The following is a 26,383-nucleotide window of genomic DNA, read 5'->3' on the forward strand; positions in this document are numbered from 1 at the left end:
TACAATGACTTTTGTTTATCTGAGTGTGCGTATGAACTTTTCATTGCAACTGCCGTGTTTCCCACAGCACGTGAAGGCAGCATGATTCGGTTGCTGCTGAGCTGATCTTTGTGCGAACGAAGCAGCAAAGCGGTCGCAGTTAGCAACGCACAGCAGGCACACTCAGAGACACGAAAGGCAGCGGGGGAGACCGATTCTGGGCCCAAAAATTCACCCCAACAGCGATTATACAGTCACGGTGACGGCCTTAAAATGGTAAGAAGACGCTGAAGAGTTGCTAACGCAGGTTGTTGGCGCTCTTCTTAAATGACTACCAGTGTAGCTAAGAGCTAGCTGGCTAATGCTAAACGGTTAGCCAACTGTTTTCCTGACTCATTATTGAACAGCCTGAGAAGCTAGGCTGCCATTTTACACCAGGCACTTAGTGTCCCGACCACTGCCTTTGGCTCGGACAAGATTGCGTTTCTCTTGAAAATATCCCAAATACTACACTTGTATCCAATCGATTGATAAGTATGAACTAAATACTGTACTTTGATTAAAAGCAAGTTCATCCGGCAGCCAGGCAGTCGAGCTAACTGGCTAATCTAAAGAAGCTAATGAGACTTAGCAGTGTTGCGTAGTAGTGTCAGACTCCAGTCGTAGCCCACGGAAAGATGATCGCAACAACAATTTTAAGGAGCAGTTAACACATAGCTCGAGGGTCTCTTTCACATAATCATAATGTCTTTATTAAGCTGACTTTATAACGACTCGCCCCTGAACAGAACCGATCGGCCCTGTGTCGTTTTCGCTTGCTGGCCAGTGATTTGAACCTGACACTCCTGCAGTACCTGGAAAAAGCCAAGAAGTGTTAAAACCACTCACTGTCTTGTCTGGAGAGATGTGAATAATTGTTAAACCGGAAAGAGTTCATTATTGCTGTCTCTCTTGACTTGATCAGACCTTTTGTAGCTGGCAGAGAGAAAATTATTGGTTGCTGAACCTATTTTCTCTTTTAATTTAAGTTTAAAACGCATCTCAGTTGGCATCAATCACAGTTGTTCACTGTAAATTAACATTCATTACCTCTACATGTAGATGCCTAGACATGAATGTGTGGTTTTTCAGTTTAGAAAGCATAAGATTCCTCCACTCGCATCACATAAATGTTTATTCTGTTAGTTTTCAGCCCTGTAATCTTAAATAATGTATCCTTAGGTTCTCATACAGATATACAACACTGTAATTTCAGAAGTTATAAGTTGCATTTTGTTTTTTTTTTTCTGTTTAAGTTAAACGCACATTAGATTGAAAAATGTTTGTACCCATATTGCCTGGTGAAATTGTTACTTAAAAGAGATTAAAATAAGGAAGTAGCTCTTCTACAACAACTGCACAGTTTTACAGTAATTTCTGTTTCCTTACAATAATCATGACCTTTCTTTTGCTGGATAATATCATCGGCTGCTAGCATAGATGGATTAAAATGGACAACAAATGTTTGCCGTTGACCTTTTTAGTTGTCTTAAATCGACAGATTCAAGTTCATTATACACAAACTACTGGAAAGTAAAGTTTGTTGTGAATAGATGTATGCAGAGCATTTCATGACTCGTGACCACAGCGGGCACAATCGACACCTACAAACAATCAAAACAAAAATTACAACATCGTGGCAGCTTACTTTAAAGCCTGCTGGACTAAAACATTGGCCGGAGTACCACTGATCGGGTTTGGTAAAACGTTTAGCCCCCTAAAAATTGTTCTTCAATATATTTCTAGTTTGCTGTTGCTACATTTCTGATAAGCTAGTTTTGCCTAATCTGTCACAGCTTCTCTATTAAAGTCTGGTGTCTGTGTAAACATCTTGATACAGTGATTTCAAAGTTTCGCCAGCCTACCTGGCTTATAGTTGACACCTCACTGAGACTATAGGAGCTTCCCTGTTATGTCGACAGACTGCAAGAGCAAACTAGACTATATGTTGAAAAATAATAAGTGCATGTCCCTCTTTTTCTGTGTATACACGCAGCAGGCTGTAAATGAGCTCTGAAAACACTGACATGCTGTTTGCATGCTAAACTTTAAATGTTCAACAAAGAAAGTCCTGCGTTAAGTAGTGTGATGGCAGCAATAAGTCCTGTGTGTGCATGTAGCGTAAACTAAATCTCCATTTGTAGACGTTTAAATATGCCGCTGCTTAGTCTGAGGAGGAAATATCAGACAAAGAAAGAGTGAGCTCCATAACGGCAGAAAAGCTTGTAAAATACTATTTATTTTTTATTCTGCTATTGTTATCGATTTTTGGACTGATTCACTGTAAGGCCTCAGGATGTGGTTTGATGTGTTGTTTTCTAGCTAATAGCTCCCAGCTGTAATCATCTACAAGACCCAAAATCAAACAATTAACATTCTGTTCTTCAGTGTATTCAAACATCTGTAACTCTATTTCAGTATAATTTTGTGATTCTTACTGTTTTTCTGGTTAAAAAGTATAATTCTTTTTATGTTTACTCCACATGTTTGTCGACCAGCTCTCTGTTTACTTTGTGAATGTCATAAATTGGAGTTTTAGGAAAGTTTTACCCAACCGGGAAGAGGGGAAGGAAATGTTAAAAGGTTGACAAGGTTTTGTAGCTGCCTTTTGTCTTGGATTATTTGATACATTTGTAATTTCTGTTGCCATGTCATACGGACAGAAACTTTTCACACCAGATTTGTAATGTTAATGGTTTCATTGGTCTTTTAAAGCGACGACATTCAGTCATCGGTCACTTTACATTTGTAGACACGTTTTATCTTCTCAGGATCAAAATCTTTAAGAGCTAGTGAAGCAAATCTTTGGCAACCTTTTAAAAAGTTGCAAAAACTTTGGGAATTGCACAGAAATAAACCAGGATGTGTTGTGTTGTCACTGGTTGGCAGTATAGGTGATGTTATTGATGGTTTAGTCCTAACAGGAAACCAACCTCGAGGCGGGAAAGGCAATTGTTTTTGTCAGACAGGGTTGTTCTCTGGGAATTAATTTCATCTTTGGGAATGTTTGGGATATTAAATCTGGGAATATGCTGCTCAGTCTGAGTTTCATTGTTTTCTGGCTCACTGCAGAAATGGTTGGTGAGTCACATTTTTTAAAAATCTTTGTCAGGTTGGGTGTGATTCATTAAGTTGTTTCATTTCCCCTAATGTTCATCAAGTCTCAGAAAAAACACATAGAGAGTGAATAAAAAAGTTTGTTGTTCACGTGTGACCCCATGGGGTTGGATGCCCAGCTGTTAAGGAGTTGTGATTCGAGAATGACGGTACAGAGCAGCTTTGTTTATTTACTGTTATTAAAGATCTACTGACTTTTCCTCCCTCTTTTATGTAGGTTTTTATTTAGATGCACAGTGACAACAAACAGCAAGGAAAAGGCTCATATTCTCTAACATCTGCTCTGTCGTATCTTGTGGAATCTATTGGAGGAGAAGCCTGTTGTCCCCATCAGCTTCTTCACAGCTTGAAATAACTCAAAAACACTGTCTGCTATCTTCTAAGTCATTGAGTAGTTTGTTGCTTTTAAATACTCTTCTTTTTTTTGTGGCTTTAAGAACAATGCTGGATTTCCATATATGATGTGAAGAGAAATATTGAAGGTGATTTCTACAGAGACGTTTACACCACAGGCAGCATGTGTGGCACCTGATGTGCTGAGTGGAAGTTAGTCTGTGTGTGGTCAGCAGCGGGAAAATGACAACTGAACCTTCTATGACCCAATATTTACAAACCAGCAGTATGTAAAAAAAATTCTGCTCTCATAAAAGGTTTTTATTCCATGCTATGCTCCCTCTTCCATTACCCTCTCAGAGCTGTTTTGGTTTGTCAGGTTAGTATGTCACTAAGGACCGTGATTGTAAAGTCGGCCTAAAGGGGCCAGGAGTCCCCATTTGACTTCTTTTTCGAACGCTGAGCAGCAGAAATGCGAAGCAGCTTATGCTAATGAACGTCCATCTTTGCAGTCCAACCTGGCCCACAATGGTTTCTGTACACAAATGTATGTTGCAAGCTTGTCAGTGTTCAAGAAGTAGAGTACTATGACCCACAGTGTTCAGTAGGAGTTTTGTTGGGGAGGAGATGCAGTCTATAACTAAAGCGAGTGAGGTTTTTGTATGGTGACTTTGCAGTGTGATGACAGGTGTTTTTTTTTTTTTGTTGTTGTTTTTTACTGTGGTTTGCATTGTTTGTGTTTTTAAATGTGGGTAATTAGGCTGTTGAGTCTGACCAGGACACAAGGTGACCAGGGTAATCTGATTTACTGAGCTGAGCTTTTTTTTTCCCCACGAGCACCGCTCTTCCTCTCTTTCCTCCTTTAGCCTCTCTCGACACCACTCCCTGCGTCCCTCCCGCTCAGCAAATATCTCAGCTGTACTACAAGTGCTGTAAAGACTTGATTTTTGGAGAGCAGAAAACAACTAAATGCAGGGGAGCTCAGTCTTTCAGTTTGTCTGCCAGTGTCTTTGGCAGACAATCACTCACCATGTAGAACCATTATATGAAAGTTTGATGGGATGTTGGCGTCAAAATGCTGCTGCTGACAGCGAGGTAAGAACTCGTTTTTGTGGGCAGTCATATCTGAATGAAAAGAAATGGTTTGCAGTGGAAACTTGTAAAGAAAAGGTTTGTTTTGATTTGTTTTCTTCAGCCCAAAGCTGATGTCAGGTTTACTGTTTCTGTTTTTGTCCCCGGTTTGGTCTTGTCATGAATGGTTGCTCTTTCGGGTTTGATTTAACATAACTCTAGATTTTCTTACACTATGATGTTTACAGATGATATTGTTTTGCATCCCTTGCTCCCTACTGAATAAAACTACCAAATATTGCCACCATTGATACATCTGATTATTAACATATTAATAATTTTGTCTGTAAAAAGTGTTAAATTAGGATTTCTCAGAGTTCAAGAGTTCAAAGTGATGCATTAACTTCACTTGCATAATCAAACAAACCCCAAAACCCAGTTTATGAGAGATAAGCTCTGAAAAGCAGAAACGTATCAGTTCAGTTAATGTGGATCGGACTCGTGCGGCTTTATTGTTTCCTGAAATTAGGCATGATACCTGAATCCGACTGCCTTCCTGCTACCGGTGAAGGAGGAATGTAATGAACATGTTGTTGATGATGATGAACAGGCCTGAGATTCCTGTTTCACAACAAGCTTACTAGAAACTGTTGCCACTCGGCAAGCTGTCCACATCCTGTTACTCCCAGTCACATAGCCGTGGAGCTGATTATAGGTCAGACACTGGAGTGGCACGTATGTAAAACCCTCTGGTGTGGGAATCTGAAATCTGATCCCGGTGCTGCTATGAAGGGCACCTTTCTTACTGTCAGTGAATAGATGCACTGAGCACTCTACCGTATGTAGTCCAATGGCTACTTGGAGCTATTGTCTGCCCTTGTTGCCATGGCAACTACTGGAGCAACTCAGGTAGGGCTGACTTCCTGAGCTCAGCGAGGATGGGGAGTGTCTACAGTCCGGGCCGAGCTCGCTGCTGTCAGGCCCAGCTCGGTTTCCATCAGTAAAGACGCCAACCAGCATCCTGAAGCTGTTCAGAGCTGGGTGGGAAAGTTAGAGAGTTACCGAGCACAGGTAAAAGGCTTTGTTTACACTTGTGTCCCAACTTTATGAGAACTTTGTAAATGTTTGGTGAGCAAAAGTGGGCTTCAACCGCCATTATTTCCTGTCTCCATGTTATGAAATCTTAAAAAGTTGGGACAAAGTCAAAATAAATAAGTAAAATCGTATCATATCACTTATAAAGTGCAAATCTGCAGTGAGGAAGATTTTCGTTTACATGTTTTCTGAACACAAACTTTAGCAAATAACTTCATTACTTGACTAAAACTAACTCTTAATTAGCATCACTTTAAAGATATAAATGTGAGTAAGAAACATCAGATTTACAGCTTTATGCATAAAAACACCATCCTGGAAGAATAATGTTGGATTTTAACTCGTATTCTTCCTGTCTTGAACTGACTGACGGCTGTAACAGTGGAAAGCATCAAATAGTAGAAATCTGATTTGAATTACTTAGAGCAGAGGTGATGCTCCTTACCACAGATCTTCTACCTGAAGTTCAGTGAATCAGTTAATCGGTCTGCTTTTATGATACTTCAGTTAGAATTAGAGATCTCCAGTATTTTTGTTTATTTTATGTTTTGTATGTGGATCTTTGTTCTGGAACTGCTTGCTATATTCACTCTTTTAACTCCTGATAATGTGTTTATGAGAAAAGTCCAGATTAATCCTTCCAGCTTTGGTGTGCTGACATTTTAGGTTGTTGCAGAGTGTAATGTATCATTCTTAAAGTCAGCCTTGAAGTTGATGGTAAGAAGCTTGGTACACAGACTGATGCAACTGTTATTCAGGCAAGTTTTTAAGAGCGTTTGAACTTTTATTTTCATATAATTAGTGAAATTTGTGTGAAACTTTCCAAAAGCGAGTGCTCACACTTTTCAGGTGGCCATTTTTAAAGAGAGATAGATGTGATTTATCCAACATTTCACCGCATTTAACACGAGTTGCTTGTTTGCAAAAGCATATAGACAAAGTTGCTGAACTGTCAACAATGAGAAGAAATGATAAACTAGTCTGTAACTCACTCTGCTGCTCACAAACACAGTAGAAAAGAATGGGTGGGGCTCTGCTGTAATTAAAAGACATCCAGACCACTGAGTCCACAGGGGAAACAGGTTATCCAGTGCAGGGTCAGTCTGTATTGTTAGAAAGTGTTTTCTGTTTTTATAGCTTATTTTAAAAGAAGTGGAAATGAATTTCAAAGTCTGTATACTGCCCCTTAGTCACAGCTCCCTGTTTAGGTCTTTATGGGTTTACAAACTATAATGTTCAGAGAGTTAAACTGCTCTGAGAGTTTGTATCTCAGCTTCACATTTGATATGTACCCATGTGAGATGATTATAAAAAGACAACACGTTGCTGAAGCTCTGCTTTTCCCATTGTACCGAAAACTGTGTGTTGGTTAATGTCCAAACTAGTTATTTTTAGATATTTTCAAATATCGCCTGCATATTCAGTTTACAGTGACCGCCGGTTGAATAAAAGCAGCAGATTAGTTTGTTTAGGAGTGACTCAATTAACGAGCTGATCAGTCCTGGCAGGGATGTTTAATGGAGCTCCCTGCACAGCAAATCACCAGGTATAACCCTATTTGTGGATCAAACTTTGTTTTCAGCTGTGACAGAATTATTTTAAACACGAGGGCTTTGCCTCTGTGGTTTGTGTGTGAGGAGGTTGTATAAGAAGTTGGTGGATGTTAGGGTAGAACAGCAGCTGCAGTGCTGTGGACGGGAGGAGGGATGATGGAGACAGAAGTTGGGTGTGGAGCAGATTTTAGTGACTGATGAAGGCTTAATCAAAGTCTTGATGTGCCTGCAGCTCACTGCTGTGGTGTCTCTTCTTCTCTGCCTCAGTGGCTTAAGTGCTTCTCTTTATCATCTTTGCCCAGAGTGTAGCTCTGAAAACCACAAGTAGAAAACGCACTGCAGCAGCTGAACTGAGAGGTTGAGGTGGTGAGGGTTATTCATGCAAAACGAACAGACGTCGTATGCTCTCTTCTGAGATTTGGTTGCTGGATGGTGCTCTGGTTTGATTTGGTTACACAAAATGATTAAGCTGAGGAGCTGCACATTTTTCATTCACACTTAAATATTACTGTGTTTGTGTTGTTTCAAAGATTAAATCATTAGATAGTAATTTCAACTGTCTATATTACATAGTTACAGGCTGTAGAAAATATAAGTTTAGGTTTGGACTCTCTGACAAAGGGAGTTTTAGGACCTAGTCCTGTAGTTTTTTTTGTAATTTCTAAAGTTATAATACTCTTTACAGCACAACGAAATGCAGCATACTCTAAGAATAAATTGCTTTGTGTTCATGAATATCTAAATATTGTTGGATATTTACTGCAAATAAGGACACTTTTATTGTCTTGTTTAAAAACTCGAATGTGAGGATTTTTTCCTGCCCGCATCTTTAAAGTCCCCACCGGATTTATTTTTGCCAGGTTGCTCAGACGTCATGTCTTCATTGTCAGCAGTCCAACAGGAACTGCACAGAGCCGGTGGCTCAGCTCGGCTTCCTCCCCTCTTCCACTAAAAGACTGCTGCACTTGTGTCACGTCCTGAGTCTCCGGCCCTAATGGCTGGGAATGGCCAGAGACTGGCATCGCCGCCTGGTGCGTCTAAATTTAGCAGCGCTGCCTACATGCACACAGCAGATTCTACTCATCCACCCGCCTTCTGCAGACTTTTTGGCTGCATTCACAAAGCAGCAGCTACATGTTCTTAAATGTCCTTGGTATGAATTTCCAGTGCCATTAAATACTTTTACTCTAATATGAGCCATTAAACAGTAAAGCTCATTGGGTTAATCTGCCAGCTTTCTTTTATTTTCATGTAGAAAAGTGAAGGCCCACCATTATAATACCAGGGCTGCAACTAATAGTTTTATTTATCATTTGATCTTTAAATCATATTTGATGGTTCAACTAATGAACTGTTTTTCTTAAATCGGTGGACAACTTCGTATAGCTTGTTTTTAATCTAACTAGAGAGGGTGTGCTATAAAGTGAGTTCAGTAGTTGGACTTAATTTAGATTAGCTGCTCGACAAGCTTTAAACTTGACACATAAGAAGTGTGTTTAGCTCTGACGCTGTTCCATGTTTATGTAGAAACCTCAAGCTCATTGATCCAATATTTTCTGATGATATGTAGTCTAATTAACTCTCTAATCTGTGCTAATGCGTGGTTACCGTGGTAACATGACACACAGCCTGCTGTTTGCATTACTGATTACAGCAAAGCGTCTTCGGTGTTGCGATGTACAGCTCAACATGTTTCATTTGTTGGTTTTCTGTCAGTTATTGTCAACCCAGCATCAGTCACTTCAAATTACTTCTCTAATGCCAGACGTCAGCTTAGATTCAGAAGTTTTAAATGTCGTTTCGCTCTGATTTTTAGCGTCTTGGTAACGATTTTTACACTTTTTTTTTTTTTTTTTTTGGTAAACGCTTTTTACTGTTTAATCTGAAACTCTTAACATAAACTGCTCCAGGGCAGGTTTTTGGTTCAGCATCGGGTACCAAAATCAGCCACTTTCATTACGCAGTGTGTTTGTCATGTTTGTGTGTGATGAACATTTTCTTTTATTTATGGTGTGAGGGTAGAATAAGATTGTAGTTTTCCTGGATTAAGCTTGTTCATGCAAATGAAATCCAGCTGAAATTGAGATCCAGTGTATCCCACTTTGTCCTCCATGAAAGGCAGCAGAGGCTGCTGCTCTTTAGAGATGATCCCTGTACGTCACAGCCGGCTGAATAAAGAGTGCTTTATCTGCCCAGCTCAGAGGATGGTTCATTTTTAATAAGCATTAGGTTGTATATAGTTACCATCTGTGTGTTTGAACATTGTCTCACCTGTGAGTGCATTTCATGCTTTGGTGGAGAAAGTTTCCCATATCTTTGTGAGCTTTGTGTCTCTTTAATTCCAGTTACAAACTTTCATGCTGATGACATGTTAGTGTGTGTGAGACCTTGATGTGAAGCACTGAGTGTATTTCAGCCTCCGATAGAGGGATGTATCTGTGACCGATCAAGCTGAAAGCGGCAGTATTCTGGTCACTGATTGATTGTTTCAGCTTTGGTTTCACAGTTTTTACATTTCTGTAGATTTTTAGTCCAGTAAACAAAACAACCACTTAATGCTATAAATCGATAACATGTTATAGTCCAGAACTGTAGTCACCTTGCTGTATTTCCTCAGTTTTTCTCTTGTGCGTCTCATTCTTCCTCCGTCTCTCTGGCTTGAAAAATGTTGATGCTGCAACGCTGTCTGGCGCTCATTTACCTTCTTGTGTCCCGTCAGCATGGATGAAATTACAGCTTTGGGTCTGTTATCCTTAATGATCAGGCTTAGTCAGTCCACTGTTCACCTCTGATTTAACCCATGTGACAGCCATGACCTGACCTTGCATCTGACACTGGGATTTGAGCTCTGTTTTCAGATTGTTCTGAAGTGTTAGGCAGTTTAAAATGCTGGCGTGTCGTTATTATAACACCGTAATGCCATAAGTTTTCAGATACAAGTTGCTTAGATGTAAATAATGGATTGTTTTGGTGAAATTTTATAGACCAGCTTTGTATTGTCTTAACTTTGCTGAAGGGGAAATCATGGAGGTGTAGAAGTGGACTAATCTGTCTTTGGCCGAGTGACGTCAGGATCAGGTCAGTGTTGCGCCCACAGGGCTCATAGCCAGGTGTCGGCAGATAAATCCATGTAACCTACCTGGCTAATGACTAACAGCACAGTGAAACCTGAAATTCTTCTTGTTGATTTTTATTTTTTATCCTGGGGTTTAAAACACCAGTTTTGGGTCCACCTTGTTGTCAAAGATCACTCTTGAAAATGTTTTTCGTCTTTACTTTCATTTCCTTCTCAGGTCATCTGGTGACGAGTGTGTTTAGGCTGAGGAGTGGCAGACAGCGCCATCCAGGCGTGCAGAGTGGGACTGCATCCCGTCTCACAGCCGACGACCAGCTTCCCGAAGCTCCACCGCAGCTGCCAGATGGACTGCGAGCTCTGAGAGTACAGCGAGCAAGGACCGAAATCATCTGAGGAGAGGAGCCGGGGGGGAGCACGCTCACCGGAGCAGGAAAGGTCGGGAGAGTAGAGGAAAAGACAAGGGGCTCTACGATGTCGTCAAACAGGACCCAGAACCCCCACGGACTGAAACAGATAGGCCTGGACCAGATATGGGACGACCTGCGGGCAGGCATCCAGCAGGTGTACACACGGCAAAGCATGGCCAAGTCACGCTACATGGAACTCTACACGTATCCTGTGAGATGGGGGGAGGTTGATGCTGCATGGCTGTGACTGTGGTGTGGATGTTTATATGCATGCATGTGCACAGCTGTTTTTAAGAGATCAGTTTAGTGTTCAAACTCACTGTGTCCAGCTGTGTAAATACCTGTAGTAGTAGTAGGCTAACAGTAATTTTATGATGTCAAGTCTGACTACCAACATTGACCCGTTTGCTATCATGGGATTTTATAGAAAACAGCTAGTTTCAGTTGTTTCAAGTATTGTGAGAAAGTGTGAGAACAGTGGCCAGAGCTGTGAGAAAATGGTTTCATCCTCCATCTTTATAAAATACACTCTGACAGGCATCGTTGTACTTCACCCCCCCCATAGATACTAGAGCAAGCACCATGCAACTTTTCCCCTTTCCTTTCAAGTAAAGTTGAGAAATCTGAAGTGAAGCTAAAACAACTGTGACTCTTAGAGGTGTGTAGCTGTGAAAAAGGAACAGAACGGAAGAAAAGCTGTATTAAAACTAATCTACACCACTGTTAGTGTGTGTCCCTTAGAGGCCGATTAGATATGCATCCACATACATATGATACGATTCACATGACAATTAATTTTAAAATAGAAAGAACTTTTAGCACCATAGGAGTTGATTTGAAGTTCTGCAGTGTGTTTATAAAACAATGATCGATACATCCAAGGAAAATATTTGGAACAGTGCATGATTGATTTACTTCTAATATCTTGTAGTTATAAACCATAAAGAAGAGATTTGGTGAGTCAGCTGGAAGGTGACAACAGGGATGTGTCTGCAGCAGCATGCTTTCAGTAAATTAATACAGACGTCAGCATATTCTGAATCACGAACAAAATCATCACAATTTTAATCAACACCCTCCTGTTCTGTGCAATGAGCTGTAAAATCACTCGCTATTGGTGGAGTTGGGAGCACATTTGGAGAAGCTATCTGCCAGTCATGGGTGATAAAGCTCACAGGTAACGATGAGTCTGACACGCCTCACACGTTGGAGCGGTTCTGTGTTCCTTGGTTATTTCAGAACTTTTGGTCTCATTGTAGAGTGTGGGCATCACTGTGTCAGTAACATATCTTCACATTGGGATTGGCGTCAAAGCCCTGCTTCTTAGACTGAATATGGATGGATGTATAGAAATCCATTTTTGACGTTTGTGAACTGACTTTAAATCTTCCAAATCCTCCTCTCAATACAACTAAGATTTGATGTGATCTGGCACACATTTCTTTGTCGAGTTCAGACCTTTGACCACAACTCTGTGTCATGTGGCCAAATTAGTAGTCTTTTACCACAGTTGTTATTACCTTTGATCTCACAGAGTGTTGAATATCCGTGTTGGGGTTTACCATGACCGCTCAGATCTGTCCTAATCGATGCGCTGCAGAGTTTGGTTTGATGTTCCTTCCTTCTAATGAAACCCAAAATGATTTCCGGACATTAGATTTGCTGTTGCATCATAAACATTGGTTGGTTGGTTCGCATTGGTTGTCGGACATCACCTCACACGCAGTGACTCTGGGTGTGTGTGCTGCGTTCACCATTTGATCTGAGCAGGTTCTTCAGTGAAAGGTTCACATGAAACGATGTGTGAACTTTGTGCACCTACTCTGACCCAAATTTGGAAAACCTTATGTTTCAGGGGTTTGTGTATCGAAGTATACACATCACTAATGTCATAATTGGGTCACAATTATCCCCTAACCACTGGACTCTTATTTAATAGCCACAACTCTTATTTGTACTTTGGATCCTTCTGGAGAACTTCACTTCACTACCTTGTTTAAAGCTTGAAAAGTAAGGATGTCTAGTAGTTTTTATTTATAATTTTTCCCTTAAAGGTAATAATTACAGCGATGGTTACTTAACAGTGGCGCTGAGCAAATATTTACCAGCGTTTACCAGAAGCCATCCTTTGTGTGTGTTTGTACCTGCTTTTCTGTATTAAAAAGGTCCAGAAATGAGCAGCCCACTGTACTTGTGAGGTCCAATATGTTTTATTGGGATCTGACAGGTTTAAAGGGACTTTAGAGGGTCAAAACCTAGTTTTATGGGTTAGGGTGAGGGTTAGGGTTAGGTATTCAGCGCTGATGATGCTAATCATCACAAAGGTGTAACAAGCTGCTGTGTGTGTTGTGTGTTGCTGTCTGCTTAATCACACCGGTTTGTTACTTCCTTCTCTCTAAAACCTGTTATTTGACTGGGTGACAAAGCGACACCAGAGACTCCTGGAAACAGGAAACACATCTTTACTTTATGTGATGACAGATTTACTTCAAGCATTTCTTTTTATTATTATTTCACATAAAGAAACACAATATCTACTAGTGTTATTCTAAGAGTTTATAATGGTTTTAATGTCTTAAAGTCACTCTTTTTGTGGCTCCTAATGTAACCGGTGCAGAATGCGAGTGTTTTTGTTGTCTTCATTTCATCATGTTCAACTTCCCTGAAGTATAAAATACATCCAGTCACATGAGATCAAAGTTGTAATGTTATCCAGGCATATAGAAGCTAATATCTGGGCATGGCATGTTTGCCCTCCGGAGCTGCTTTGTTGATTACTTCAGGCCTTGGTGTGCTTATATGCTGCTGTTCTGCTTGAAGGAAAAAGGAAATTAAAATTCATAGTGAAGTTTATTCCTCAATTTTTGTTTAAAGAACAACCAGATGTGAGGAATGCTATGCTAACATCTGCAGATTTTACTCACTGCTAATCTGTGATAATCGGTGTTCATGTGATTATTCCTTAACCCCTCCCTCAGGCATGTATATAACTATTGTACCAGCGTCCACCAGTCCAGCCAGGGCAGGGGCTCTGTGCCTCCAGCAAAGCCCTCCAAAAAGTCCACCACTCCAGGTGGGGCTCAGTTTGTGGGCCTGGAGCTCTATAAGCGACTCAAGGAGTTCCTAAAGAACTATTTGACCAGCCTGCTCAAGGTCAGTCCATGGAGTTAATCTTATTGAGACTTTTTACCCTTTTCTGTGTCCCGTCGTTTTACAGATCCTTGCTTTTTCCTTTCCTGTGTGTCTGTGCAGGACGGCGAGGATCTAATGGACGAGTGTGTGTTGAAGTTTTACACCCAGCAGTGGGAGGACTATCGTTTCTCAAGTAAAGTCCTCAACGGGATCTGTGCCTACCTCAACCGCCACTGGGTCAGACGGGAGTGTGATGAGGGACGCAAGGGTATTTACGAAATATACTCAGTAAGTCAGATCTACGCATGAGCTTTTATTTTTACGAGTGAGCTGTGATTAGCGGTTCATGGGTGGAACTGGTGTGATAGTGAAGATATCTGCGGAGTTCTAAAAGCAAAAAAGACTTAAAAGGAAAGACCAGATGGTTGTTCTTCTTTTATGTGTTTACATTAGATCAATTTTGATTTCTGATAATAAAAAATATTTTAAGCTGCCATTAAACACACAAACAAAGGTGTTGGACTTGTCAAATAAATGCCGCGGATCTTTCAGTATTATCTGATTTTATGATCGGAGCAGAAAATGTGCAGTGTCGCAGACTTTTGCCCTTTAAGCATCGGTGTATTGATTGTTTTATCAATTCAGAGAAATGTTCAGACTTTAAATGTCACTGTACAAGACCTCACTTTCAAAATAAAAGAATATGGTCTTCCCAAAGAGACCGGAGAGTTTAACCAGACCTTTTGCTAACGTCTCATTCTACTCCCGTTCTACCCCCCTCTCCTGCTCCTCCTCCCTTTAACGCTTCTCTTTCCTCACAGCTGGCACTTGTGACTTGGAGAGAGTGTTTATTCCGACCCCTCAACAAACAGGTCTGTTCGATTCTTTTTATAGATGTGAAGTTACACACTGTGTTAACATTTTGTTGTTTGCTAAGCTAACCTTTGTCTCCTTTAGGTAACTAACGCCGTTCTGAAGCTGATAGAGAGGGAGAGGAACGGCGAGACCATTAACACCAGACTGATCAGTGGTGTCGTCCAGTCTTATGGTAGGTCCAAGTACAACAAAGAAGTAAAGAGAAACGTCCTTCTGTTGTTGGCAGACATCAGAAAATCAAACGCCAGAGCTCTTGATGTTTCATCAGAGCAAGAACAACACTTGCATGTTGAGACCAGTGTTGTGAACATATTTTTGTTGTAAACCACAGCTGCTGTGAGGCTAAAATCAAAAGGTAATAAGATAGGAGGTGATTTGTAGGACTATTCGACCGGGCCCTCCTAATTCCTTATTGTATAGCCAGGTCATGGTTTCCTTATCGGTCCGTGAGGATCCACCGGGGTTGGGCAGCACCTTTATCATAACTGAGCACGCCAGCTACACACCTGCCTAGCTCAAGCTCTGTTAAAGACAACGAAGCAGACAAAATCAGATCTACAGAAGAACAGCGAGCGTTTGTTTCTAGGAGAGACTTTGCCAGAGAATCGGTGGTATCCACACCTCTACAGTGTACTTCTGCAGAGTCCCAGTTATTTTGTGCTCATGGAAGCTATGAAGAACAAAATCTTTACAACGTTTCCAACATAAACAAGCTAAATAAGTTGTGGGCTGCTCTTGGTTAAGTTACTGCTGTTGTTTTGCTCTGCTTTAGAAAAGACAGAAGAGTCATACTGGAGTCAGATCTGCTTTGTGATGGAGTGATGCTCCTGAGCTTTTTACCGGCACTTCTCGGATCTTTATTTTTTTGCCGCTTCGTCCTCTTTGTTTAGAAATTGATTGTTTTAGCATTCAGTTAACGTATAGCTTTATCTCTGGATCTTATGCTTTGTCAGCTATTTGGAGGACTACATGTCTGTTGACAGTGTTCTGACAGATGCCACCATGAAGCTATAAAACAGCTTTCAGTGAGCTGCAGCGCAACATGGCAGCAGCACAGAGTTGGCAGCTATTTAGCTGAGGTCTCCTCTGCTCTGTGTTCACATCAAACGAGTCTAAAATTGAGACTAAATTGTTGCCTTTTAAGAATATCCATTCACCTTGTGACCCTCTGAATGCAAACTCCGCAGCAGCTTTAAGTCCAATTAGCTAATCACATCTTGTGATTGAGAAATTCGTTTTGCAGCCCTCTGTTGTGTGTTCTTGATGGTCACAACCAGCCTCATTTCAGAAAAACATCAGTGTGTGCAGGCTTCGGGATGAGATCATGTTCATCTGCAGCCTGTAATGAAAGGATGAAACTGAGTATGTTCCAGTGGTCTGATGTTTCCGTTCAACAGCTTTCACTGACGGCCTCTCTCTGTTGTGTCTCGTCCAGTTGAGCTGGGTCTGAACGAGGAGGATGCCTTCGCCAAAGGCCCCACGCTGTCCGTGTACAAAGAGTACTTCGAATGTCAGTTCCTCACTGACACAGAACGTTTCTACACGCGCGAGAGCACAGAGTTCCTGCAGCAGAACCCCGTCACAGAGTACATGAAGAAGGTGAGGTGGCTGCATACAGCAGAGGAGCAACGAATGGGTTCCTCAGGATCATGAAGGAGTTCTTGTCCTTCTTTTCAAACAAGATCTTTTAAACTGAGTGAGGATGATGATCTTGTCACTTGTCGGTGAGTGTTTTTGCTGCTTTTGTTTCCTCAGGCGGAGGCCCGTCTTCTGGAGGAGCAGCGGCGTGTGCAGGTTTACCTCCATGAGTCCACACAGGACGAACTGGCCAGGAAGTGCGAGCAGGTCCTCATCGAGAAACACCTGGAGATCTTCCACACAGAGTTTCAGAACCTGCTGGATGCAGACAAAAATGAAGGTAAACCTCAGCTGATAGTCGACCAGAAACGTGCTGATGTAACTTTAAGTTAATATTTTAAAAAGTTAGATGGAAACGAAGCACCGAAGCTCTTTAGCAACAAAAGGGTTTTTACAGGATCATGCTTGTGGTTTTATGGTTTTAATGATTTTATGCATTTATACAGCCATAAATCACGACTGTACATCCACAAGATTAGATTTTTTTAGCGTCCTGAATTCATAGAATCTCACAAAGGTTTATTTTCTTCAAATTCCAGTCAAGTTCATCTAAAAGTTCTGAAACTACAAACAACCAGAAAATGTGATGAGCAGCAGAATATGTGAAATTAGGTCTTAAACAGTTGATCGAGTTGCTCGAATAGTTTTCTGGTCTTGTGTCACGTGATCAGCCCTCTGATAAAAGCTGTCATGTCTCTTTTCTTAGATCTGGGCCGGATGTACAACCTGGTGTCGCGGATCACAGACGGTTTGGGTGAACTGAAGAAACTTCTAGAAACTCATATCCACAACCAGGGCCTGGCTGCCATCGAGAAGTGCGGAGAGGCCGCGCTCAACGTAAAGACCATTTTCTCACCGCTGATAGCCGTTACTCAGTAGTTCACCGTACTGGTCATAAACCGTGTTAACAGTAAGAGGAGGAGTCCTCTGACACCACGACAGGCAGATTAGGAGTTTTGAATGAGTCTTTTCTGCTTACTTACAAACGATGTTCACACAGGACCCCAAAGTTTACGTCCAGACCACCCTGGATGTCCATAAGAAGTACAACGCCTTGGTCATGTCTGCCTTCAACAACGACGCCGGCTTCGTTGCCGCTCTCGATAAGGTCAGTAAATCAGAGTTTACAGAAAAACTGAAATGTCTGTCTGTCCTTTAAATCTGATAAGACCAAGACAGGTGAAAACATCTGAGGACTCGTCTCTTCACAGGCGTGCGGCCGGTTCATCAACAACAACGCTGTTACCAGGATGGCTCAGTCATCCAGCAAGTCCCCCGAGCTGCTGGCCAGATACTGCGACTCTTTGCTGAAGAAGAGGTGGGTTACTCACTGCCCCAAGAAGGGAAAGTCCACGGGGTTTTTAATCAGATTAATACTGAAAGCAGAGAAAAACCTGTATGGATAAGTTTGCTCAGTCAACAGCAACCCGAGGTTTAACAGGAAGTTGCTAAAGTTGGAACAAATCACTAACAACCACAATCCCTCAAACAAACGAGAAGAGGGACCTTCCAGTGGTGGTTGTTTGTTCAGCTGTTTATTTTTTTCCTTTAGATTTAAAGGGAGTCTGATCAGCAGCTGTTACTGCGTTCAAATATCTGAGACATCTTCACTGTCTGTGAGGAACAAAAAAAGAAATGAATTTACTCTGGTTTTGTGTTTTTTTCCTCCTTCTCAGCTCCAAAAACCCAGAGGAGGCAGAACTGGAGGACACACTCAACCAAGTGGTACGATCCTTTTATCTGTCTGTGCAGCTGTTTACATGCAGGTGCTGCTTTCACGGCTCCTGTTTATCACAGTGAAACTTAAATGCAGCTGCGGTATCAGGCAGCGGGAACCCTGCCTCCTGATGCACGCGAGTCAACAAAGACAGGTCCACATCCACGATTGAAACCATCATCACTGATCCAGCCCTCTTTTCTTTATATTTTCCTTCCAAGCAGCCAGACTTTCTTATAATCATTAAAGTGGTCTGAGCAATAGTTCTCCAGGCTTTCTGAAGGTCTTTCAGAGTTTTTCTTTGGACATTGGCTGCTTTTTCACTCATTTTCTGTCCAGTTCTTGTATCTTGTTGTCTGTTAAGCCAACAAACTCTGACCTATGAATCATTCAAGCAGAAAAAAGGCTCCTAACTCGAGGGATGAACCAGTGTTGTGTCGACACATAACAGACAACTTAGCAAAGAAGCAGTTTTAAATTGTATCTTTAGGCACTTTGTTACTAGCAGCCTGTCACAAAGACACATCATTTGTTTCCATTTCTGTAGTTTCATCTATGAAAAACACCAAAGATAACACAGTTTGACAGACAGAAAATAGTATTTCTGCATCAACAAGGTGATTCCCAAAGAGCTATTAGCTGAAAACTTGGCATATCTCAGCATGGTGTGCAGTCTGTCCTTTGAGATGTCCTTGAAGAAACCTGGAGAACTATTCCTGAAGACTACTTGAAGAAATGACAGAAAGCTCATCTAAGAGACTGTGTTGGAGAATAAAGGAATATATCAGGGTGTTTACAATGAAAGGTTTTATTTGTCTGGAACAGGAGTGACCTTCCTCTCGTATAAATCCCAGCATCACTGTATTTAAACTCAAGAATTACTCTTTAAACAGTTAAACTCTGTCACCTCATTGTTTTGAGTGCATTATCTTTTCTCCTAGATGGTTGTGTTCAAGTACATCGAGGACAAAGATGTTTTCCAGAAGTTTTACGCCAAGATGCTGGCCAAGCGTCTCGTCCACCAGAACAGTGCCAGTGACGACGCCGAGGCCAGCATGATCTCCAAACTCAAGGTCTGACTCACAGCAGGGAATGAAAACTGCCACCTGGAGTCCGCCGGCTGACGTTTTAGTTTCTTCTTCTCTTGCAGCAAGCGTGCGGCTTCGAGTACACGTCCAAGCTGCAGCGAATGTTCCAGGACATCGGAGTCAGTAAAGACTTGAACGAACAGTTTAAGAAACACCTGACTAACTCGGAGCCTCTGGACTGTGAGCGCACACTTCTGTCACATTGTTGTTCAGTTTCAGTTCAGTTTTTAAGGTTTTAGAGCTTTTAAATGGATCATTAAGATGATTCACCTGGACAGGGAGCTCACAAGAGGTTTTGTTTTGTCAGAAATTCATCCAGTAAGTTAATATTGTGCTGTTTCGAGTGTGTCACGGCTCATGAACTGAAATGGATTTGTTTTGTTTCTTTTTTTTGTTTAGTGGACTTCAGTATCCAGGTTCTGAGCTCCGGATCTTGGCCTTTCCAGCAGTCGTGCACCTTTGCACTGCCATCAGAGGTAATCAGACACGTGTGTCCGACTCTGTGCTGAGCAGCTCCTGTAAACCTTTAGAAATGTATTCAATGATTCAAAGTCAGCAGACGCATCATTGAGCAAAGTTAGGGCTCGACTCGGCTGTTTAACTGGAGCACCGCCCTCCGCTCAGTGTACACAAACAGAGATGAAATCAGGGTCTGACTGCTGTAGTCTGAGAGGAAACATTCTGCTGCTTCTCACTTCCTCTGTGGGGGATCATGGTACATGTAAGCTCAGCTGGATTCACTGCACAGATGTTGTCAGATAAAATCAGGATTTTATTAGAGCAGAGCGACCGTCGGGAAATGATTTGAGTGAGTTGAAAGGTAGGCTTAACGGGCTGATTTTCAGTCCCAGTTTCTGAGAAAAGAAACGTAAAAATATGTGAATGAGAGCCGCTTTGTTGAGAGTTCAGCGGTATTAATATACACTTTACTCTGTTTTTTACTAAAAGATGCAAAAAGATGGAGCTTTTGATTTGAACCCCCACTGCATTATCTGGGTGTGTTTGTCTGAGTCGTAAACATGACTGAAATCCAATCTCTCAAAGGTGGACGAACACACTGCGATCATGCGTTTAGCTCGACTCTGTCCTCTGCACATGCTCCACAGTTCCCGCCCTGAGCTTTGACCCATAAGAAACAGAAGAAGGTGCTAACTGCAGAGAATAACTACAAGTTAATAGATAAATAGTAAGAATAAAGCATGTAGCACACGAGGAACATACTGAGCTGTTGAGGTCCAGCTGAGCTTTAACGAAAGCTCAACTTATGTGTGAATGTTGAACACACATCAGGCTCATTATTTCATCAATGTTCAGCACGGTGACAGTAATATTTAGTCATTTAGCAGATGCTTTTATCGCTCACTGAAGCTTCACTGCAGATAGAAACCCTGCTCTTCACGTTAAGTGCTTGATCGGCTTAAATGACAGAATGAAAGTACAATGAGTGCAGATTGGCAGATGTTCTCTGGTCGCGTTTTATAGAGCCAGACGTCACTCTGCAGGCAGCATCAGTGTCTTAGATTTGATTCAGGCAGCCAGTCTCTGAACCTTCCTTTTTCTGTCTCTTTGTGCAGCTGGAGCGGAGCTATCAGCGGTTTACAGCGTTCTACGCCAGCAGACACAGCGGCAGGAAGCTGACTTGGCTCTATCACCTGTCCAAAGGAGAGCTGGTCACCAACTGCTTCAAGAACAGGTACGGAGTCTGACTTTGTGGCGTTTCAGCCCCACCGAGTCAAATGGCCACTGATCACGATATCAAAGAAATCTTTGCTGATGAAGGTTCAGAGGGGGAGATGTTGTCCTTCTTCCTGACTGATGCTTTCAGGACAAATGAAACTAACGGAGATAAAAACCAGAACAAGGAATCAAGATCTGATTGAAAGACATTTTTCTTTTGTTTTTATGTGGATAAAATGAAAAAATGTCATAACTTGGAACAGCTTTGTTCATAGTTGTGTACATGAGATCAGAAAAGGATCGGTAAAAAAATGTGAAAACCACGTGGAAATGTGTCGTCAGCGATGTCGTCACATGCAAAGTAGGTGGTTACACGCCATAAACTTTGGGTCCATCCATCCATCCATCCATCCTAACCAGATGCCTGAGCCACCTCATCTGACTCCTCTCAATGCTGACTCCTCTCCTCCCATTTCGGCCGCTTGTATTCGCGATCTCATTCTTTCGGTCACTACCCACAACTCGTGACCATCGGTGAGGATGGGAACGTAGACTGACCAGTAAGTAGAGAGCGTCACCTTCTGGCTCAGCTCCTTCTTCACAGCGACGGGTCGGTGCAGAGCCCGCAACACTGCAGACGCCGCACCGATCCGCCCGTCAATCTCCCGCTCCATTCGTCCCTCACTGTGAACAAGACCCAGAGATACCGGAACTCCTCCACTTGGGGAAGGATCTCATTCCCGACCCGGAGAGACTTTGGGTCTCACTCAGTATTTTTCCCATTTACAGCCTTCTTTATCTCTAAATAGGGTTAAATATGAATGAAGGGAAGGAAAACTGAGGGGTGAAGCTGTTTATTTGCCTCCTTATGGCCACTCTTACAACACACTTCAGGAATGTTTGCAAACACTTGGGTGTTTAGACTTTTTTAGAAGCCATTTAAGGCGTTTCAGTGGTTACTGTTGCAGTATTTGAACAGCTGGATCCTCCTCGACTGTGAGGGAAATGGAAACGACCAGATGTATTTGCCTGTTGTTTCACAGTAATTCTAAATGTCATTGTTTGATATTTCTGTGCTGTCGGAGCAAACGGAGAGGAAGCGATGGAAGCGTTTTTGCAGCGCTCGCTCCTGCACGCCGTCATCAGCTGATGATTTCTCACCCCTGAGCTCGCAGCTCTGGCTTCACACTGGTTCTTTCTGAGGATGTAAACCTTTGAAAACCGCTCACAGTTCAGTTCATGCTTGAAACAGCTGGTTGGAATCCAGCAGGAGGACAGAGTGGACTTTTTTGGACTTTTCCAGTGAAGGATGTACTGGTCGCTGAGTTTTAATTATGCAGCTGCGTGTCATTCTGTGGTTAATTTAAAGTCGTAGTAATGTTGCTGTTGGAGTCCACTCCATGCTGATCCTGCTGTGGTCAACAGGTACACGCTGCAGGCCTCCACCTTCCAGATGGCCATCCTGCTGCAGTACAACACAGAGGACAGTTACACTGTGCAGCAGCTGACCGACAGCACACAGATCAAAACTGTAAGCAGCACTCTGAAACAGCCAAAGGCACTTTCACACGGCCGTACCGCTTTATTATGTAGATGATGCTCATATTACAGTTTAGTTAGAGTTTGCTTTCTTTTCAGGACATTCTGGTTCAAGTTCTGCAAATCTTGTTAAAGTCGAAGCTGCTGGTGAGTAAAACTAAGTCTGTTTAAATGAATATACCGAGTCATCTGTAAAACATGCAAACCCAGTTTACGACCAGCAGAGGGCACCAAATCTGATTAAATTAAACGTTTTTTTTTCTTTTAGCTTCAAGTCTCTGATTTCCTGAGAAGCTGATTTATATTAATATGCATTTAAAATCCTTCCAGTGATCAAATACACGTAAAATCTCGTGTTTTTCTCTTAAACTAAAGCTGAGTTCAGCTGTTTTTTTGTTTTTGTTTTTTAGGACAAAACCTTACAGCAGGTTTCAAATTAAACCCAAACTTTCTGCTCGTCAGGTTATGGAGGACGAGAACGCCAATGTGGACGAGGTGGAGTTCAAACCTGACACCGTCATCAAACTTTTCCTCGGATACAAGAAGTGAGGGATGGCTGATCAGCCTAAATACAGAGGCGTACTGCGCTGTTTGGCGTTTATTGGAGTTTTTAATCGTCTTTTCTCCTCTGCAGTAAGAAGCTGAGGGTGAACATCAACGTCCCGATGAAGACGGAGCAGAAACAGGAGCAGGAGACGACTCACAAGAACATCGAGGAGGACAGAAAGCTCCTCATCCAGGTCAGTGTATATCTCAGGAGGTTGGAGATGATCTAACTTGAAGATGCTGAAATGACCCAGCTCAGATGGGTTGTACTGTCCGTCTCTTTTTTGAATCATAGATTAACATTAATGTGTAAAATAAGACGTTGATGTGCATTTTGTAGGCTGCCATAGTGAGGATCATGAAGATGAGGAAGGTCCTGAAGCACCAGCAGCTCCTGGCTGAAGTCCTGAACCAGCTGTCGTCCCGATTCAAACCCAGAGTCCCCGTCATAAAGGTAGCGCACACACACACACACACGCTCACACACTCCCTTTGTCCTCTCAGACTGCAGCGGGAAAGCGTACTCGGGTTATAACCCGTGTTTGAACGGAATGGCGCTCCTTTTGTTCCCTGTTGGGAGACGGGGGTCAGATTTGTTAAAAGAAAAGCCGACTTCTTTCTGAATCTGGCGTTATAACAGAGTCTGCTCCTCACCATCAGAAACATGTCCTCAGTTTTCCTGCTGCTCAGATAGGGGCCTTTTGCCCACTCAGTAGTCACATGTCTGATGACATCACAGCACTTTTCCTGGTGTATGAATGAGGAACATGTCTCTAAATTCAGTCAGGAACCAAAGTGGATTAATCCTCCTTATGGATTGTGTCTCTTTGGGAAGGAAAGTAGAGTAATTAGTAGTTGATCAGTTAATTTTCTGGTTTGAACTTGATGCTCAACAGCTTTGTTTGCAATTTTATTTGGCTTTTAAATGTCTGCGAATCCGTTTTGTCTCCCTCTTGTGGACAGAAATGCATCGACATCCTGATAGAGAAGGAGTACCTGGAGCGAGTGGACGGTGAGAAGGACACGTACAGCTACCTGGCCTGAATGCTGCCGCCTCCACACACCTACCCGCCCGCCGGCTCTCCTCAGTTTTATTTTTATTTGTAATCATTTTAATTTCATGTCTGAGTAATAAAGTGTGGATCCCTCTGAGCGGCTGACTTGTGGCCGCACCGAGATGACAGCAAACCACCAACCAGAGGAGGAAGACTTTCTGCAGCGATGAAGGAACAAACACCCCTCCTGATGAGGCTGGGAAACCCCGTTTACACGCTCGCCTGTCCCGTCCCATCCGTATGACTCAAAACACTCACTCCCTTGTCATATTGTAAATAACAACAGACTCTAAGAGGAATAAACAAACCCTTCTCTGCATAGTGCAAACGTAATAAATTAGTCTACAGCCAATCAGAGGAGAGCCGCATCCAAAGGTTTCTGCATGCTACTGCCTACCTGCGCCACAGTGACCGCGAAAAAGATTACCAAGTAAAAATGAGTTGAGTAACTGGGCAGCTCACGCAGTCCACCGAACGAGGATCAAATCAACGCCGCGACTGAACCAGAGGAGGTGGTGAGTTTGGAGCCGCCGTGACGCTTCTTCATCTGAAGCGCCAGTTTTGGTTTGAGGTCGGGTTCATGCAGGAGGCCTGTTTCATTGCTGAACGGTGGACATTTGTATAGTGTGGTTCATTTTCTAAATGTGTGATAAATAAAAACAAGGAAAGATTTCTCTAACATTCGCCTCTCAGAGACTCTGTTCTATGGACTTAAGTCATGCACGCAGCCGTGTTGTCACACAGAATACTCGAAAATAAGACCCGCATATATGGACATTAACTTCTAAAGAAAATTAACTTAACATTTGTATCTATTTCTTCTGTGTAATGACTCATCTACGTTACAGAGACATGCAGCTGCTGACCAGGACGTCCAATCAACACATCTTAGGAAATAATTCTCTAGTTAATGTTCGGAGAGTCATTACCAGGCCTTTTTCTATCCATCTTTGTTGTTGTTCAGATGGGTTTAATATGAACTAACACCTGAAATGACTTCTGCTTGTAACTGTCAACCTGAAATATCTCCTCAGTACTGATTCAGTTTGTCATCAGCAGCTATGAGACAGTGGCCGATGCTCCCGATAGCAAAGAGTGATTCCTGTTGGATTTTCAGGTTACAAACAAGTGCAAATACACATTCCCATACTGTGCCAACAGGTTCAATTGCATTAAATACGGTCTTAAAGGAATATTTTCGTCTCTCTGAAGTGGGTTTGTGTGAAGTATGAGATTTACTCCAAAAATACTTCCAGATGGGCAAATTTTCATCATCTTAAACTACGCCGAGTGCTGGTCTGATGCCAGAGAAACGAGGAGTCAAACTCAGCTTAAGTCCTTCACACAACCCAACTTCTAAACGAGGAAAATGTCCCTTTAAGTTTACCGTGACAAAACTAAAATGACACAAATTTAACCCAAAACTTCAGCTTTTTATAATATTTTAATCTGCATCACTTTGAACAACAAAATCCCTGTAAACATTACAAAATCAGCACCTGTGTCATCAGAGGAAAGAGTGGTCCTGGTCTGACAGGGAGGAAGAGGAACTGATAAATAACCAGCAGTTACAGGGAGGGCCGGGTCACAGCAGATTTATTCATTCACATGGTTTAAGTATTTAGTTTTATATTTTACATCATGATGCTCACAGGTGACCAACAAGCACCCAGGAGAGACATTTGGTTTTTGTCACCCAGCCCTCTAAACCACCACGAAGCTGCTGGAGCACCTTAATCGTATCTCTGCAGCACCTTTTACAGAAGGAAGTTAAGAGGTTTCCACAAAGGCTCATCTGGATCAGCAGTGAAAGGTTTGTGGTCGTCTTTTAAAAAGAGGAAAAAGTATCCCTGCAGGTTTCCATCGGAAGAATTCACACACTTGAGGTGGAATTTGACATTTCCAGAAAGGTGTAGGAATCCTGCGAGCGAAGCACCATGTTTCAGAGCCCCTGAAATAACTCATCTGTCTCTTACCGTAAGTTTGTAATAAATTATAGGAACAGAGGGTCAGGGAGGGGCTTGCTATTGCCAAGAGTCTTGAAGACATTTAACGAGTCTTTGCGAGCACCAGAATTCACAAAAAAAAGTCTAAGAGTGATTACTGACAGGCTTGTTGAATAATAACATGATAACATAATACAGACTGGACATCACGAGGAGGAAGTGCAGCGATCCAAGGTCCGCTACAGGAGCACCGGACCCATGAGGGGATCTCTGGTGGGTGTTCGGTAAAGCATTCAAGGCACAGCAGAGGGGCAGATTTTCTTTAAAAAGGTTTCCCATCACAGCTTCTGCTGTCTGTTGGATAAATATTTGTGCTGAACTGTCAGTGCTCGCAGCCTCAGATCAATCTTCGATGTTTAAAACGACTTCTGCTGTCAGGTTTGAAGGTTTGAACTGAGGGGAAACGGGCTATTATTCTGAGTTTGGCCTTATTTTTGTC

At 42.2% G+C, this 26,383-nt stretch overlaps 1 protein-coding gene across 1 annotated transcript; it reads left to right on the top strand.

Moving 5' to 3' along the window:
• The first annotated feature begins 87 nt into the window (after positions 1-87).
• LOC140284522 (cullin-1) lies at positions 88-24,617 on the top strand. Its single transcript, XM_072378397.1, has 22 exons — positions 88-255; positions 10,481-10,874; positions 13,649-13,823; positions 13,923-14,090; positions 14,624-14,674; positions 14,760-14,850; positions 16,114-16,277; positions 16,434-16,596; positions 17,023-17,153; positions 17,317-17,424; positions 17,528-17,634; positions 17,993-18,041; positions 18,975-19,106; positions 19,184-19,301; positions 19,521-19,597; positions 20,696-20,814; positions 22,224-22,329; positions 22,437-22,484; positions 22,800-22,882; positions 22,972-23,077; positions 23,224-23,337; positions 23,847-24,617. The coding sequence occupies exons 2-22, from the start codon at positions 10,735-10,737 to the stop codon at positions 23,925-23,927; spliced, it is 2,331 nt and encodes a 776-aa protein (XP_072234498.1). The 5' UTR covers positions 88-255; positions 10,481-10,734; the 3' UTR covers positions 23,928-24,617.
• Positions 24,618-26,383: the final 1,766 nt, after the last annotated feature.

The sequence above is a fragment of the Leuresthes tenuis genome, unplaced genomic scaffold (assembly GCF_036924035.1).
Source record: "Leuresthes tenuis unplaced genomic scaffold, fLeuTen1.0.hap1 SCAF_24, whole genome shotgun sequence".
NCBI lineage: Eukaryota > Metazoa > Chordata > Actinopteri > Atheriniformes > Atherinopsidae > Leuresthes > Leuresthes tenuis.